Genomic DNA, 19,655 nt, shown 5'->3' with positions numbered 1-19,655 from the left:
TAAAAGGATGAGAATAGGGAGTAGCGCAAATACTCCATATTGCGACTACCACAAATCTCCCGCATCAATCAATTTGAGTCATAAATATCATCCATTAGGATTGCGAAGGTTTAAAGTTGACTAGCCTGTAAATGCAACCGGAACGGCAAAAAAATGAATGAAAGGCGAAACTTATTGAGATTGCATATAGAGGTAGAATTTGTAATAAAGATGTTTAAACTTTTTTTATTATTTTATATTGAAGATGTTTCTAATATATATATATATATATATATATATCTTTTCTATTTTCTTAATTTTTTTTATTTTGATTTATTTTTTTTTTCTTTTTCCATGTGATTATCATGCATAGGTGAACACCCACTATCAACCTAGCATGCACTCAATCCTCTTTCAAGACTTCAATTTCGAAAGATGCGAGATCTTGAAAACCATTTCATTTTTTTTTTCTTACTACCTCTTTTGTCAATTGTCAATTTGTCATCACTCTTATATTTTATATATATCTGCTTATGTAATTATCATGCGTAGGTCAACCCTCACAATGAGCCTGGCATGCATGGGCAATGCGAGGATCAATACTTTAATTCAAAAGGATAACGACGCAAATAGATCACGAAATTTAGCCCAATATGCAATATGGTTTTTGAACTTTTAATTTGTTCAATGTGATCCATGAACTTTTGATACGTGCTCAATGCAGTTGCTGAACTATATGAAAATTTTCAATATTGTCATTCCATTCATTCAAGATCAGGGACAACATTGGACATTTTCATATAATCTAGATATTAGATTGAAAATGTACCAAAATTTAGGGACCACATCCAACAAATTAGAAGTTCAATGACCACATTGCATATTGAGTGATAGTTCAGGGACAATACTGAATAAATTAAAAGTTCAGGGATCACATTGCACATTAGGTCAAAGTTGATGGACCATTTGTGTCATTTTCCCAATTCCGAAAGATTAGAGTTCTTGAAAACCATTTCAATTTTTTGACTCACTACCTCTTTTGTCATCACTCTCACTCATATTAGAATAGTATAGATTCCAACTAGGGGTGTAATATGTTGTAAATCAACGACGCAACGGAAGTGGATCGTAACTTTGCAATTAAGTTGGGAGCTATAGAAATTCGACAGAGGAATAAAATGAGAAACAATAAAAGGACACGAGAAATTTACGTAGTTTGGTCTTAATGTTGGAATTTACGTCCATGGGGAGAACCGGCAAATAATCCACTAATAAATCGAAGAATTACAGTATTACAATTACTCACGCTCAAGTATTTTTCAGCTTTAATATATACCCGATGCCCACAATGTTTAATAACTCAACTTGATTGACTCGACTCCGTACAAATCCTCCGAGCTCCTCTCTTCGTCTCTGGAGCTGTCTCGGCTTCTTACTTATTTTTTTTGCGAGAGCTCCTCTCCTAATATGACCATCATTAAATGACCTCGTTAAATGGTAGCACAGGCGCCCACAATCAGCACCAACGATGCCTACCATAATTTATGGGCAAGCATGCACATCACGCATTGAAAAGAGATGAGCACAGCTTCTGATTTCCTCTTCTTTCCATTTATAGACATAAGAAGTTATAATGAATGAAGACAAATGAAGCCCAACACTGATTACTTGGATTAATGCCACGAAAAATCTAAAATTAATACATTTATGATAAATTTACCAATTTTAAACTGGTACACTTATGATAAATTTATCCCAAACTAATTTTTTGATCATAAAAAACTCCAAATTGATATATTTGTGACAAATTTATCCTATGTTAAATTGGATTAATATTACGAAAAATCACAAACTGGTGTACTTGTGATAAACAGAGCATAAAACCTCAAACCGGTACATCCGTCAACTGCCACATGTCATACAACTAAAAAATTTGACGGTAAAATTTAACGGAAACTATAGAGGGTAAAACTGTCACATGTGTACTAGTTAAGGAATTTTTTTGATTAAAAAATTAGTTTGGGCTAAATTTATCATAAATGTATTAATTTGAAAATTTTCGTGGTATTAACACTTATTATTTTGGCCAATTCTTCTTGCGGCAACTTTGAAGGAGCTTTCATGTATGGTCAAAGAAGAAAATAGCTTGTGGGTCCTTCATTAGATGCTGCACGTTGGCCATGGAAAGAGCTGGGATAATTCTGTCGTCAGAACACGCGCCATTTCTCGTTAAATGATCCGCGGACGTGCTTCCTCATTTCCGCGTATTGGCAAATCCCACGAGTGCGGATCCGTTATTGTATATGGGCTCAAACTCAAGACACAATTTAACATAATCGATTCGAATCAAATCGATACAGTGCCAAGTTTGAGCTCCACTCGATTCGTAAATCGGTGCTCGATCCTCAACTCGAGCTTGATCGGGCATTAAAATACCGGCTCGAACTTGACTCAGATAGAAATTGCAAATACTTGCGTTCTACTTGATTATAATAGAGTGATATATGAACTTGAGCTTAAGCTCGAGCTCATCAAGCTCAATTAGTCAACTTCCTATATATAGATGTGGGTACACCATGTAATTTTAAGGACTTCCAAGTCTTTTTTTTGTAATTATGAAGCATTTTTCAAAAGTTAAAATGAAAACTTTTGATTAGGTTGGGAAGGTTGTCGAGCTTCGCATCAGCGAGCTCAAGCTCGACTCGGAATTAGGCGAGTACGAGTCAATCTCGAGTGAGTCAAGTTTGAGCTATTCGCAAGTTGCTTGACTTGGTTACAACCGTACTTCCAATTGATCATGCATAACCCAAGCAAGACAATGTATCAAAAACCACAAGCTTTTGCTATAGGGGTGTTTAAGAAGTGCCTCGTTTAAAGAACCTTTGTCATTTACAAAACATAGTCTTTTATTTTATTATGTATAATCGATACATTGTAAATGTAAATATTTTTTTATTAGGTATGATTATAAAGTGTCTTGAAAGCATTTGTTTATAAGGCCCTCATATATTATATTTTTTTTTATTGCAAACCACGAAATTGTTTGGAAAAGCATAACACCAAAGTTTGACCTAACCTCTATTTAATTGTGCACAGCTTGCCCTACTCCTCCAGACCAAATATTTCCAACCCCTCCCCTCTCCAACTATGCCATTGCTTCTCGTTCCGTTCCTCTTGCTAATCCTCATCCTCCTCTCAAAATTCACATACTCCAATCTATGTATCCCGCTAAAGCTACAGCGCCGCTTCACGAAGCAAGGCGTCCGGGGCCCCGGCTACCGTCCTATCCTTGGCAACACGCCGGAGATCAATCGCCCGTTCGCGGAGCGTCAGTCGAAGTCCATGTCGTTTGGCCACAGGATCCTCCACAGGGTGGCTCCTTTCTACCATCACTGGTCCATCAAGTATGGGAAGACATTTGTTTATTGGTTCGGGTCGACGTGCAGGTTGATCATCTCGGATCCCGACATGATCAAGGAGGTCCTAATGAATACGGCGGGCCGTATGACCATATCGGGTTCAACCCGCAGGCCCGGTTGCTGTTCGGGCAAGGCCTCATTGGGCTGGTGGGTGAGAAGTGGGCCATTCACCGGTGGATTGCTAACCAGGCCTTCACTATGGAGAGAGTCAGGGTAAGTGCTGGAGGCAGCATAAATTATCAAATTGTCATCGCAAGCATGCCCTGCCCTTGTTTGACGTGATTTATGAACATAACATCTTAGTCTTGCATTACCAAACACATTGCATGGTAATATGAAATGTTTCGAAAAACAAATAATCAAGCAATTAAATAAACAAAACAAGAAAATAAATTGGATTTGGGATTTATGTTGTTTGATTGGTGGGACCTAATCCACGAGAAGAGTGTCACATTCCATTATAATTTGAGCGACACGATAGTGAGCACAACCATACTCGAGTCACTCAAACAATCTTAATATTTCTTAGCCCCCAATTACACGCAATAACTCATATGGTATTTAGTCCTTGTAATCTCGTAAAGAAATTTATAAATTTTGCCACAAAATTTATTGGCTTGAACACCACAAGCTCTTCTTGGATGCAATTCACGAAGCAAATCCACTTCTTATAAAAATTTGGGATCCAACATAGGAGGTTCCTTTTAGGAAACCACTCAAACTAGAAAATCATTCAAACAGAAAATCTACTCAAATTAGTAGTCCCACTTGAATTGACTTTCCTTTGAGAATTCGAACTTAAGGCATATTCTCAACAATTTTCACAAGAGCTCGGCACTTAAGTCAAGTTACAATTGCTTCGTTAGAATTTAAACTTCACTACTACTCTTCCTACAACTCCTGGTGGGCTCAACCACCGTAAAGATCTTCCAAGTCCAAGCCATGCTTAAACTTCGCCATAATCGTTGGACCTCATCAAGACACCAACTTCGCCAGTACCTTTAACTACTTCATAAGAATTTGCAGACACAACCCCATGTACCACAGATAAAACAAAACTCTCGTTGCATCTATTTCAGTAAGGAGATCGAACACACATCTACAAAGATAATTCCACTACGGGGTGGTTCGGTTGTTGGGACCTACTCTACGGAAGAGCAGCACACGATTCAACTATAGATTAAATGATATAATGGAAATTACAATCACACTCGAGTTACTCAAATGCTCCTAGTGTTTCCTAACCTCTAATTACAACCAATAACTCATAGTGTTTTGCCCTCATAATTCCTCGCGAACACAAAGGAAGTCACAAATCTTACCACATGATATAATAGCTTGGACACCAAAAGCTCCTCTTGGATGCAATTCACAAAGAAGACCTACTTCTTATTTTGAAAAGAGTTTAATCCAAAATAGGAACCCCTTTAAAAACCCTACTTAAATTAGGACTTCTTGGATCGGGTTTCCTTTACCGGTTCAAATTCCGGATATGTTTTCAATAAGAAAAATGAAAGCTTTATATTAGCATTGCAACTCTGACAGTTGAAGCTTTGGAGCAAAAGATTGCGCATACTGAGGTAAAAGAGGTGATGATGCAAATGCAATCTGAAAGTGATGTTGAATGGCAGTGAGTAAACCAAGCAGAAGCTAGTTTTACGTTCTTTAAATTCCCGTACAATCCTTGGCAATTTGGCGAAGATCAACTGTTCTTTGAATTGCCAAAGAGCATCCACAACGTAAGGGCAGACTCTTACAGTAATCAGTTTTGTTAACAAGTAATCTGTTGGAAGCGTGTGTCGGGAGAATCAACTAACCTGTTCGATGCACTACGAACAAAATTTCCAGGATCGTACGTTGAATCACCAGCAAACGATGAACGAATCTACTTCACGTTGGTCCGAATACAATCACAAGGAAAGTATTCTTGTTCCACAGCGTTAATGCCAATTGTCTTCTCAAAATAGATACGGAATCCTTATACGTAGAGAGAGAGAGAGAGAGAGAGAGAGAGAGAGAGAGAGAGAGAGAGAGAGAGAGAGAGAGAGAGAGAGAGAGAGAGAGAGTTCTGAATCATCTCTAGTAAATTGTTCATCTACCGAGGAAGTTATCTTAACTTCCCTTAAGAAACTCTCCTCGCACCTCTTCAAAAGGTGTCTCTCAGACACACTTCTTATTAGAGCAAATGGTGTCCCTTGGACACACACATCATGGGCAGACCGACGAAATATAACATCTCCCACTCGCACATGATGGGCTTGATGATGCTCTATCAAGAACATAAGGCATTCAACATTCATCTACCTTAGAAACAATTCATACTGGCAAGAAAGCCGTGCGACCAGTGAGTACACCTGCACTTGGGAGCTCTAATTATGCACCTGTTAGGGACAACATAATGGCTACAACCCAAAAAATAAATAAGCAATTGATGTCTCACAGTACCCCAGACATATTTTGTTACATCAGTCCAAGTATACCTATCCCTTAAAGGCTATACTTGACTTTTCTCAAGAACACCATGTATTTACAATTATTTCCGAAGCCATTGAAGGTGAAATAATTGGTCGACCGGTAAACACATATGATAGATGTAAAACAACGATAGTCTTCCTTCGCACTAGTGGTGGCCACGGGCCGATTTCGGCCCGGAACCGGACCGGTCAAACCCGGGCCCGGCCTGTTGACCGGGCCCGCGGTTTGGAACCGGAACCGGCCCAGAATCGGCGGTTTCGAAAAAAAAAAAAAACTGCTGCCCCTCAGCAGCCCTTGGCTGCTTGGCAACGGCCCGTTGCCAACGGGCAAAATAAAAAAAAAAAAATCCCCGCAGCAGGGCCTGCACGTCTGCAGGCCCTGCTGCGGGCTTGCGGCCCGTTGCCAGGGCAGCCTTAGGCTGCCCTGGCAACGGCCAACGCCCAAACGGGCAAAAAACTATTAAAAAAAAAAAAAAAGATAACCGTTGCAAAATTGCAACGGTTATCTTTTCTTTTTTTTAATCCTAAATTTTCTTCTCATTTTTTTCTTATAAATTCTCTCAAATTCTCTCAATACTCACAATTCTATCAAATTCTCTTAAATTCTCTCAATTTTCTGAATACACGCAATTCTTTCTTAATTCTCCCAATTAATTCGCTCAATTCTCTCAATCCACTTGAAAAATGGCAAGTGGAAGTCGAGTGCCAACTGGCAAAGGTAAGAATATCGCGACGGAATCCCATCATTCTTTTGATTCTCATGAATATGCAGATTTTCAAGATGATGAAGTCAACATTTTTCCCGATGTGGAGCGCGTCCCGACGCAAGAAAGTTTTCATCATCCTGCCGAAATATTTACAACAAAGGAAGTGGAACGGGAATTTACATCTGATATTTGGAATCATTTCACGAAAATGGAAAGGTTTGATATTGGTGAAAAAAGGTATGATATAATTTGTAAATATTGTGGGAAAATATATAAATATACAGGTGGACAAGGATATGGAACATTTAAACGACATCTTAGGAGTAAACATCCAACCGAAACGAGAATCGATATCGGGCAACAACAAATTTCTGGGTACGTCAATCCTAACACTTCCCCTTTATTTCGTTTTAATGAAAAAACTTATAAGGAAGAATTAGGCAAATTTATTTCCATTGAGCATTTAGCATTTAATTTTGGAGAAAGATTTGGTTTTAATGAATTTGTACAAAAAGCATGTGCTCCGCAAGCAAAACGTGTTCCTAGAAATTCAATTAAACGAGTAATTAAAGATCTTTACAAAAATGGAAGAAAAGATTTACAAAACTTTTTTATGCAATTTAATGAATGCGTGCATATAGGTAGTGATATTTGGAGTGATCATTGGCAAAATCATTCTTACATGAGCATAACATGTCATTGGATAGATGACGAGTGGAGTATTCAAAAAAGAGTTATTGCATATAGAGTTTTCGATGATAAGCATACGGCAAATAATATTTATAGAATAATTAGGTAAATTTTAGAAGAATATTATTTGCTTGACAAAATTTTTTCAATTGGTTTTGATAATGCTGCGGCAAATACCGCTTCAATTGCCGATTTAGAAAATATTTGTAAACCCGCTTTTGGCGGAAAATTTTTTCACATTAGATGTGCTTGTCATGTTTTAAATTTATGTGTACAAGATGGTTTGAAAACTCTTGATATTTTTCTTCAACCAATAAAAACGGCGATTCAATTTTTATGGAAACATCCCCAGAAAATGAAAGAATGGGGTAGATTTTGTAGAGAAAATGGCAAAAGGCCAAAAAGATTTCCAAGAGATGTTTCAACTCGTTGGAATTCTACTTTTCACTTGCTTAATGAATCTTTAGCATATAAAGATTTATTATTTGCATTTATTTCTAATAATATACTTGAGATTAATTTATACCCACAAGAGTGGGATATTTGCCAAAAATTTTTTAGATGTTTTAAAGGTTTTTAATGATGCAACTTATATTTTGTCCGGTGTTTATTATCCTACTACACATTTATTTTTAGTAGAGTGTACTAATATTGTCGGAATTTTTGATGAATATGAAAATGATGTTGAATTGCAACATACTATAGTTGCAATGAAAATGAAGTGGCTACATTATTATAGGGAAATTCCCATTATTTATTTAGTTGCTTGTGTTTTTGATCCGCGTTGCAAATTGGATGGCTTAAATGATTTTTTGCGTACGTATTATCAATGTTTATATTATGATGCGATAAATGTTACAACCATAATACGTGAGGTTAAAAATGTAGTAACAGAATTATATAATGAATTTTATGCTAAATATAATTTATGTGATATTGGATCTTCTCGATCTACGGAGATACAAAATGACAGTACAGGTAAAATTAGTAGAGGGTACCAACTTTTATTACATAGACAAAAAAAACAAAAGGGAGTAATAGAAAAAATTTCTGAATTAGAGATTTATCTAACCGTTTCATTTGAGTTTACTGAATCCGAAGGTGGTACAGATTTTTTAATTTTGGATTGGTGGAAGAGGCACGCAAGCCAATATCCAATCCTTTCTCTTATTGCAAAACAGATTTTTTCAATCTCTTGTTCCACAGTTGCGGTCGAACAATCATTCAGTGCCGGAGGTAATATTTTGGACGAACATCGTTCAAGATTATCTCCAAAATCAGTGGAGATTCAAGCTTGTGTTGCTGATTGGACGAAGGCTCAATACCGGCAACAAGAGATAGATCGGAATAGTGAATCTGAATTCTTTAACGATGGAGATACTACCGGTACCGGTACCGGTACTGGAACGGGTAGTGACGTTTGAGGGTAAAAGAACTATTGGAGTTGGCAAATATTTCGGGAACCCTTGTTTCTCATACCGGGTACGCCCACGTGAGCTTAGGGAAACCGAAATATAATCCGACGACATATAACCTCTGGTCCCCTGCGCACGAAATGCTTAGGTTTTAGGGTCATTTTAGGGCATATATATTGTGCTCCTTTTTTTTATAAATCGTTGTAACGAATTATAATGTGCTTAATGATAATTTATTAAGTTCAAGCCCTCTCTTTCTCTCTTGTCCCCAAATTTGATTACAATTTACATTTTAATTACAATTTATATTGAATAATGTTCCGTCACCGGAACATTAACTTTTTAATTTTTTTATTATTTTCTTTTCTGTTTTTTTATTTTCCTTTTCCTTTTCTTATTTTTTTTTCTTTTCTTCCTCCGCCGGCCATAGCCGGGCCGGCGGAGGTCGCCGGCCTCAGGCGAGGCCACCCTCGCCGGCGTCCGGGCGAGGCCGACCTCGCCCGCAACGGCGAGGCCGGCCTCGGCCGACGCCGGCGAGGCTCGACCTCGCCTCGCAACTATCGAGGCCGGCCTTGCCGGCGCCGGCGAGGTCGAGCCTCGCCAAATCGGGCGAGGGCTCGACCTTGCCGGCGTCGGGCGAGGCCGACCTCGCCTCGCAACCGGGCGAGGCCGGCTCGGCCAGCCGAGCCTCGCCGGCCGGGCGAGGCCGACCTCGCCTCGCAACCGGGCGAGGTTCGACCTCGCTCAGATCGGGCGAGGCCGGCCTCGGCCCGACGCCGGCCTCGCCTGACGCCGGCGAGGGCTCGACCTCGCCCGATCTGGGTGAGGCCGGCCTCGCCGGCCCGGCGAGGGCGGCCCTCGCCCGACGCCGGCGAGGCCGGCGACCTCCGCCGGTCCCGGCTATGGCCGGCGGAGGAAGAAAAGAAAAAAAAAAAAATGAACCGGCCCGGAACCAGTTCCGAACCGATCGGTTCCGAACCTGAACCGGAACCGAAACCGGCCCGGAACCGGAACCGCCAGGGGAGGTTCCGGTTCCGGTCATGCTTGGCCACGAACCGGAACCGCCGGTTCCGAACCGGAACCGGTCGGTTCCGAACCGTGGCCATGACTACTTCGCACTCATGTCTCTCTCCATTTTCGAACAACTGCTTTTCTAGACACGTCCCATAAAGCCATATCTATTCATGACCGCTGGTAACATGCTAAAGTAGCAACATCGATCTTCTACTTCGAGAACATAGTCAGAAGTAACATAGGGCACAAAGTAAGGTAAATTATAAATTACCTTAAGGACTCACACGATGAATAAATAGGGATAATTGTACTCATCTCCCTTATTGGTCAAATAAAGCACATGTAGTATGAATTACATGCTATAGTGGATTTCTCTTTCTATAAGAGCGTATGTCATTTATTAATCATATCCACTATACAAATCTTAGCCTAAACATAGTCACATGCTTCTCACGTACTCATGTTTAGCCCGAGTGCTATATCAGCTTGCTTTCCACAGCACCCAATTTAGTACTCGCATCCAGCTACCTTCAGGCATACATGATTGTGGGACTATCATGTTCGGTCTTATCACATACGAATAACAGACCTCATCTTGATTCCAATCAAGGTGACATTAAATTGTTTTATGTATTAAACTGCTCTTCTAGCATTTATAAGGGGTGTTTGGTTGGGCTTTGCCAAGGAGCTTTGAGCCTCCAAAGCCCTTTGGGGGAATTATTTTGTGTTTGGCAAATCATTTTTGGAGTTCTTTGGCCAAATGTGGCTTTCAAAGTCGAAAGCCCAAGGCCGGTCCGGACCACCGGCTTTCAAAGATTCCACGAATGCTACCGTTTACCTTTTTTTTTTTTTTTTTGGGTTGAAGCTGTTCTTCACCAGGCAGCCGGCGAGGGCGGCCGGCGAGGGAGGGAGAGCGGCCAGTGAGGTCGCCTAGGGTCGGGCGACCGCCCAGGCGGCCGCCCGGCGACGCCCGTCCCCAAAGCGGCCGCCGCTGGGTTGCGCGACCTGTGCGACGAACGCCTCGGGTCGCGCGACCAGCGCCGCCGCCTGGGTCGCGCGACCTCAGCGGCCGCCGCCCGGGTCGCGCGACCTCGGCGGCCGTCGCCCGGGTCGCGCCCGCCCGGGTCGCGCGACCTCGGGCGGCGTCGCCGCTGAGGTCGCGCGACCCAGCGGCCGCGCCCGAGGTCGCGCGACCCAGGCGGCCGTCGCCCGAGGTCGCGCGACCCAGCGCGGCCGTCGCCCGGGTCGCGCGACTGTGCGACGGCCGCTTGAGGTCGCGCGACCCAGCGGCCGTCGCTCGGGTCGTGCGACCCCCGCCGAGGGTCGCCTGGCCTCGGGCGACCGCCGGCGGCCTGCTCCGGCGACGGTGGGTTTGTTTTTTTTTTAATAAATAAAATAATTCTCAAAGTCCATTTGCAAAAAAAAATTCACCAAACACTATATTTTGGCCAAAGTAGCTTTACAAAATATTTTTACCAAACACCATTTACATTTGCCAAATGGGCTTTGACTCAAAGGTATTTGCATTCCCCCAAGTAGCATTTTCAAAGTTGAACCAAACAGGCCCATAGTACATATCGTCTCATCTCAACCCGCTTACTATAGCGTTTGAGGTGATTGCTCGTGTGAGTGAGCCAATCATTGCCTAGTGACATACCTTTCAATAATAAATGTGCGTTTGTGCTAGTCTCATAACATTATACTAATTGATAAAACATCAATTCATTAACAAACAAGTACAATACATATACACACATAATCCAGTGATCCTCAACAATATTACATATCATAATCACATTCGACGTAATCCTAGAGACATCCTGTGGGTCAAGAACACGTCTCTTGGAACAGCCTTCGTAAATGGATCAGCAACCATCCTATTGGTTGAAATATATTGCAGGACTACTTCCTTCTGCGCTATTATATCTCTGATGAAATTATTCTTTATGTCAATGTGCTTCGTCCTACCATGGTACTTGGGATTTTTCACATAGGCATTGGCTGCTTGACTATCGCAATATACTGTCACTGGTCTTGGGACATCAGTGACAATGGCTAAATTTTCCAAGAAACGTTTTAGCCATACTGCTTCTTGCACTGCAGCAGAACATGCAATAAATTCTGCCTCCATCGTAGATAAAGCTATCCATGTCTGTTTCTTGTTATTCCAAGAAATTGCTCCATCATTAAGCAAGAACGCATATCCAGACGTCGATTTACGCTCATCTAGGTCTCCTTCCCAATCAGCATCAGAGTATCCTAATAAGCATAGATCACTCCCTTGATAGCAAAGTCGATAATTCATAGTGCCTTTCAAGTATCTCAGGATCCTCTTAACTGCTTTCCAGTGTGCTGGACTAGGATTTGATTGATATCGGCTCACTAACCCCACAGCATGATATATGTCGGGTCGAGTACACATCATAGCATACATCAAACTTTCGACAGCACTAGCATAAGGAACAGTTACCATTTCTTTCTTTTCTTCTGGAGTCTTAGGACACATCTTAGTACTCAGGCCTTCGCCTTGCATGACAGGGGTATCAATGGGATTACAGTGCTGCATATTGAAGCATTCAAGAATCTTCATTATATAAGATTCTTGTGACATAGCAAGGAGTTTCTTTGTTTGATCTCTTTTAATCTTAACTCCCAATATATATGCAGCTTCTCCCATGTCCTTCATTTCAAAATTAGAAGACAACCATTCTTTTATGGTTATAACCAAACCCTTGTCATTCCCAGCCAACAGAATATCATCCACATAAAGAGATAAAATCATAAATTTATCCTCGGACCGTTTGATATACACACAGTGATCCTCTTCGATCATCGTGAATCTGAAAGAAGTTATGGCTTGATGAAAACGAAAATACCACTGTCTAGACGATTGCTTAAGGCCATAAATTGAGCGATGAAGTTTGCAAACTTTACGCTCTTGACTTTCAGCAATGAAACCTATCGGTTGTTTCATATAGATTTCTTCATCTAGTTCTCCATTGAGAAATGCTGTCTTTACATCCATTTGATGTAATTCTAGGTCCAAATGTGCAACAATGGCTAGGATAAGGCGTATGGAGGCAAACCTTACAACTGGTGAAAAAGTTTTCTCATGGTCTATACCCTCTTGTTGAGCATAGCCTTTCGCCACAAGGCGAGCCTTATACTTTTCAATGGATCCATCCGCCTTTCACTTAATCTTGAAAACCCATTTGTTTCCAATAGCCTTGCGATCAGGTGGTAGATCAACTAAGTCCCAGACGTGGTTTGTCCTCATAAACTCAATTTCGTCTTCCAAAGCTTTTCTCCATTCTTCCTTGTTAGGAGATGAGAGAGCTTCTTGAACTGTTTTAGGCTCCGCATCGTCTTGTGGAGCAATCATAAATGCTTCCCCTTCAATCTCAAATCGACGACGCGGAATACTTTTACGATTACTTTTACGCAACTGAATTTCTTGAGAATTCAGTTCGCCAGGCGATGCTACACTCCTACTAGGTCTTGTATGTTGAGGTAAATCTGTATTTTCCTCAATAACATTAGTGGGTGTGTTATCGAGATCTTCCATCTCATGTATTTGGAAGTCCTTATCGATCTCACCTCTACTAGGAAAATCGGTCTCCAAGAACGTGACATCTCGTAACTCCATTTCAGTCATACTTCCATCAGCTTGTTCACCTATGAACACGTACCTTTTGGAGTGTTCAAAGTATCTAATAAAGATACACTTCTTCCCTCTAGGGCTTAATTTGCCATATTTATGGGAAGAATCATGAACATATGCTACACACCTCCAAGGTCGTAGATTACTTAAGTCTGGTTTTCTACCAGTCCACAATTCATAAGGGGTGGAAGCAACTGACTTAGTGGGCACACGATTAAGTATATAGGCAGCAGTCAATAATGCATCTCCCCAATATGAGATAGGTAGATTTGCCTGCACCATCATAGACCTAACTATTTCCAATACGGTTCTATTCCTCCTTTCTGCAACCCCATTTTGTTGCGGAGTACTGGGAATAGTCAATTGTCTTACAATTCCCTTTTCATCACAAAGAGCCTTGAATTGCTCATATAGATACTCACGTCTGCGATCGGTTCTCAATGCCTTTGTTGTTTTGTTCAATTGATTCTCTACCAAAGCTATAAACTGCCTAAAGCAATTCAATGCTTCGGACTTATGGGAGATCAGAAAAACATAACCGAAACGCGTGAAGTCATATATAAAAGTGATGAAATATGAGGCTCCATGCCTCGCCCTCACATTTAAAAGACCACAAATGTCAGAATGTATAAGTTGCAATGGAAGTTCAGCTCTGGTTCCTTTATCAAATGGTTTTCTAGTTATTTTTTCCGCTAGACAATGTTCACATCAACATTAGCGAGTGACCCCAAAAGGCCTTCTCTTGCTAATCGTTTCATTCTTTGTAACCCAATGTGACCCAGTCTAGCATGCCAAGTACTTGCATTAATCTCCACATTACTAGAAGATGCAATTAAAGAAAAACAACCATTAACATTAACTTTGTACACATCATAGTCAATGTCTAACACCATAAAACCATTCAATACATAACCAGAACCGTAATAAACTATTTCAAACAAAATGTCAACACAATCACCATGAAAATTAAATACATAACCTAAGCTAAGAAGAACAACTATAGAGATCAAGTTTCGCCGAATATCTGGAGCATAGAGGACATCATGTATGAATAGGTTTCGACCACCACGAAAGGTTAATTTACATGTGCCGATACCCTTCACTTCAACTCTTGAGTTATTTCCAACATATATCCATCTTCTTCCAGGCTGTAGCCGACGATACTCCACAAATGCTCCTCGGTCTCTAGCTACGTGGTCTGTTGCTCCTGAATCTACAGTTCACATTGGATGAGATTCAGCAAGCATTACAGTGCTAGAAACAAAAGCATTACTCAAAGTAATGGAGTAATGTGGTACCTTTTTCGGCTCAGTGCATTCACGAGCGAAGTGGCCCAGTTTGCCACAATTGTAGCACATCATCTTGGCCTTGTCCTTCTTCCCATCAAGCTTCTTGCGTCGGAAAGTCTTGACTCTCTTGGGTGCCTGATCAGTCTCTTTTTATTTGTTGTTGAATTTATGGTTCCTCTTGCTCTTAAAGCTCGAAACTTTGCCCGAACCTGATTCAGCAACATAAGCATGGGTAGAGGATTTTGCAGCCTCTAGGCGCTCATCTTCTAATTTCAAATGACGCGCACTATCGTCAAAAGTGACGATATTCTCATTGTGCGTCATATTGATTTTCATATGTTCCCAGCTGTTAGGAAGAGACCTTATAACAGCCTGAACTTGCTGTTCATCAGTTAAGGTATGACCTGCCGACTTCAACTCACGTATCATGTTTGACATCTCCCGAAGATACTGCCTCATCGATAGATTTGAGCGCTTTCGGTAGGTGTCAAATTTGATTGTGAGCCTCCTCAACTTAGTAGCAAACGTACCCCCAAACTTATCTTTCAAGGCAACCCACATTGCTTGAGCTTTGTCATAACTTTCAAACTCACACATGAGATCATCTTGCATACAACTCAGCAACGTGATGCGAGCAATGCTATTTTTCTTTTTCCAAGCTTGAAAAGCTTCTTGATCTCTTTTGTGTTGAGCAGAAGTTCCATACTCAGGTTCATCCATGGTGTGGTTGAGGGTTTCCAAAACCTCTTGCTCCTCAAGGATATATTGAACTTTTTGGTGCCAAATATCATAATTGTCACCGTTCAGCTTCTCACCCTTATTGAGGTCAGCCACAATGGTTTTGGATGCCGAAATCATAATCACTATCTTCTACACATTGACATAATAAACGCAGAATCAATACTAGCACATTTTCCACATAAACACATATTTTAATTTGCAGCAAAGACAAACTAAATTAATGATAATTCAACAAAAGACACCAAAACGAAAGTTCATGATGTTCCCAATCAGTTTCGGCATACGATTGTTCTACTATCATTAACTTGTTTAATTTGTGCAAATTTTAAGTTCTAAGTGAGAATTTCTTCTAATTCTACCAACCTACGAACTCCCACTAGAAAAGATAATTCACAAAAAATATTTAAAACAATGATCACATCCTTTCTAGCAATCATATAGCATGGCATGATGTTAATCAACAAATAAAACATTCATGCAACAAACATAATCAACAGCGGAATTCATGACGTAATGAAAATATAAGGATTTCCAGCCATTGTTTAAGTATGCTCAAAATTAGGAAATTGCAAGCACGTCAAACTATATAAACATGCCATCAATGAATCATGCTCTACATAATCTTTATGTGGTCATTTCCATGAAAGCCAGCTTCTGTATTTCCAAAACCATAGGGAAATACAAGTAAAATGCAATAATACCCAAAAAATACACGTATTTAGGGTTTCGTATGCATTTTCATACCTTTAAAAGCTTCAAACATATAAAATAACTATACCACAATGTAGACAATTTCAATACGAATACAACGGTACCAACCACAGCCCGATCGGAGCTCCCACGCGCCCACACGCGCCGCCTAAGTGCGCGGCGCGTGTGGCGCACGTGCCTGCCCAATACGAGCTTCTGATCCAGTCCAACCGGTTTGACCGTTGACCGGTCTGACCGGTCCAACCGGTTCGACCGGTTGACCGTTGACTGGTCACGGGTCGGGTCACCGTCCGGGTCGGGTCGGGTTGCCGGTCGAGTTAGGTCGCCGACGGCCGGCGAGATGACGTCATCAATGACGTCAGCGTGTCGTTACCGACAGTTTTGCTGACGTCATCAATGACGTCAGCACCGCCAGTTGGCGACGCGCGCGTGGCCTTCACGCGCTGGCAATGCCAGCGCTTTGGGCGCGTGGCTCCCACGCGCCGCGGCTTTTGGCCGCGCGTGTGGGTGCGTCCGTCATCTTCCGGCGGCGTTCAACCCACCGTTCTGCTCGTCTTGACGAGTTCTTCAATTCTATATAATAAAAAATGATTTTCAACGTAAAATTTTTTTCGAAAATCATCCGAACAGAACGGTCGCCCGTAACGTTCAAATCCGTTCTTCGTTTCAATTCATGTTCGTCGATTCATCTTGCAATTCCCGAGCAATGAACATGCAGACAGTATAAAGTTCATCATCATGATCTCCATATCAAACAGCAAGCGAAAAAAAATCAACGGGAAAACAAGGCAGAGATCATAACCGAGGCTCTGATACCATTGTTGGAAGCGTGTGTCAGGACAATCGACTAACCTGTTCGATGTACTACGAACAAAATTTCCAGAATCGTACGTTGAGTCATCAGCAAACGATGAACGAATCTACTTCACATTGGTCCGACTACAATCACAGGGAAAGTATTCTTGTTCCACAGCGTTAATGCCGATTGTCTTCTCAAAATAGATACGAAATCCTTATACATCGAGAGAGAGAGAGAGTTCTGAATCATCTCTAGTAAATTGTTTATCTACCGAGGAAGTTATCTTAACTTCCCTTAAGAAACTCTCCTCGCACCTCTTCAAAAGGTGTTTCTCAGACACACTTCTTATTAGAGCAAATGGTGTCCTTTGGACATACACATCATGGGCGGACCGACGAAATATAACATAATCCGTAAGACTCGCTGGTTCCCATAGAAAAGAAAAGGCACAGATTCTAATTCAAAATCTTTGCACTGTAAGTGGTTTTCTTCATCACGTCTATCGCTGGACTTCACATAATGCGTTTACTTTCAGTTTAATTAGGGGTGGATCCCCGAGATCGTCGAGAGTACGGCCAAGATGCTGGACGCGTGGGAGGAGATACGAGGAGGAAGAGAGGAATTCGAGGTGGAGGTGCTGAAGGAGCTCCACGGACTCTCGGCTGACATCATCTCGAGGACTGCTTTCGGAAGCAGCTTCGAAGAGGGCAAGCGCATATTCGCCTTGCAGGAGCTGCAGATGCACCTCTTCACTCAAGCCCACCAGAATATTTACATTCCTGGCTTCAGGTCTAATTAAACTTGCTCCATTTCAATCAATAAACAAATTTACTGTACTCACATTCTTAGTTCTTATATATGTACAGATGGTATCTAAGGAATAGAAACATATGTTGCATCATTTCTATTTGTTTGTACACTTTGCAGTGAAACAAGTATATCCTCTCTTGGTTGATAGTTACTCGATCAGTAATTCTTGATACTATTTCTGGGAAAAGACACGATTCAATGATATGTCTTTTGTTTAACCATGAATCTTTACCTTTCTACTTTTAGAGCAGTCATCATTAATCTCTCTAGCTCTGCCTGTGGTCTTCATATCCATGGAAGATTAGAAGAATAGGGAGAGATGGAGACTAGAGAAGGAAACCCGCCACTCGGTCCGGAAGCTGATCGAGAACAACTGGAAATCGAGAGAGAATTTGTCCAATTTTCTCGCTCTCCTAACATCATCCTACGAGGAAGAATGATTAGGAGTGGAGGAAGTCATAGACGAATGCAAGACTTTTTACTTTGCGGGAAAAGAAGCGATGGCCACGCTCCTCATTTGGGCGCTTCTCCTTCTGGCGAAGCACCAGGAATGGCAGGACAAGGCCCGGGAAGAAGTGATCCGCGTCTGCGCAAAAACCGGGCTTCCGGCTGCGGAAAATCTGAACGAGCTCAAGATTGTAAGTTAATCACTATTCCTCACTAATCACTTTACTACAAATAGACCCCTTTAGCTATCTTCATTGGTTGTTTACTGTCTAATAAAGAAAAATCATCGTTAGTCGAGCTTGGGCTAGCTTCTTAAATGGAAGAAAAGGTTTGAAACTCCATCCTCAAATCCCCAGGACCAATCCAAGGATGAGATGGTGGTAACTTAATAGTCTGATGTGCGATGAAGAACTTGTGTGCACATTCAAGTAAGTAGTTCAAATTGTCTCACATACCTGTCAACAAGATATTGTACATGACATGGAGACTAATATTTCTTTGTGTCCGCAATATATATTATGCATGGATACTCAGTCTCGATTAATTATCTAGGTACGGCCTAACGGGCTCATTCTTTAAGCGGGGTCGATGTAATGCTTTAAATTCACTATATGAACAAGCTCATTGCTATCGATTAGCATTCGGCTCGCCTAAATTTTCCTAACGACCTATTTCACCACTCCATCCACCTAATTTTTGAAAGTTTAGTATGATTGAAAAATCAACATTTTGGATCCACTCAAACTTACATTTTTCTTCTGTCCTTTTTTTTTTTGGAGAAAATTTAAACAAGTAACGATGGTATTGAATGAAACGCTCAGACTGTACTCTCCTGTTGTGAAACAGTGACGAGGAAAACCTGTAAAGATGTGCAGCTAGGGGGCCTTCAATTTCCAGCAGAAACACACCTCTACTTGGCCTTCAGTGCTGTGCATCACGACCCCGAGATGTGGGGCGAAGACACGGATGAGTTCAACCCGACGCGATTCACAAGGCCCCGAAAGCACCTGGCCTCATTCCTCTCGTTCGGCCTCAGCCCCAAAATCTGCGCGGGCCAAAACTTGGCCATGGTCGAGGCCAAGGTTGTTCTGGCCATGTTGGTCAGGCGATTTGCTTTCGAGGTGTCGCCTTCCTACGTTCATGCTCCGACGCTTCTTGTGACCATGCAGCCTCAGTATGGAGCGCCGCTTATATTCAGGAGGACTCATTTGATTCTGGTTCATTTGTCTTCCTTTTGTTTGTGGACTTCTGTTCGTAACATGGTCGCATAGTGTGAGGGAAGACAATTTTTAGGGTTTTTGGATAAAAAAGAAACTTTATTTTGTGTCTGTATCGTAAAAATAACCGTGCTGAAATTTGGTAGAGCTTTGTAACTCTTTGTACTAAGTCAAGCACGTTTTTTCAGGTTTTTCTAGTTTGTGCACTAATATGTTGTCGTCTTGCCTTGCCTTGTCTGTAGGAGCCTCCGTAGCCTGTCGTTTGTGAACGGGTTTCACTAA

At 41.5% G+C, this 19,655-nt stretch overlaps 1 protein-coding gene and 1 pseudogene across 1 annotated transcript; both read left to right on the top strand.

The window, feature by feature from the left end:
* The first annotated feature begins 3,114 nt into the window (after positions 1 to 3,114).
* LOC115669815 (cytochrome P450 734A1-like) lies at positions 3,115 to 18,292 on the top strand (annotated as a pseudogene).
* On the top strand, positions 18,210 to 19,427 carry LOC115669921 (cytochrome P450 734A6-like). Its single transcript, XM_030591096.1, has 2 exons — positions 18,210 to 18,347; positions 18,978 to 19,427. Exons 1-2 carry the CDS (start codon positions 18,210 to 18,212, stop codon positions 19,425 to 19,427), a joined length of 588 nt encoding a protein of 195 aa, XP_030446956.1.
* The last annotated feature ends 228 nt before the right edge of the window (positions 19,428 to 19,655 follow it).

This window comes from Syzygium oleosum, unplaced genomic scaffold, assembly GCF_021117445.2.
Source record: "Syzygium oleosum isolate NSW1041296 unplaced genomic scaffold, Sole_v2.1 Sole_v2.22, whole genome shotgun sequence".
Classification (NCBI taxonomy): Eukaryota; Viridiplantae; Streptophyta; class Magnoliopsida; order Myrtales; family Myrtaceae; genus Syzygium; species Syzygium oleosum.
Note: the sequence above shows the minus strand (reverse complement) of the source record. Positions and strands in the feature narration are given on the sequence as shown.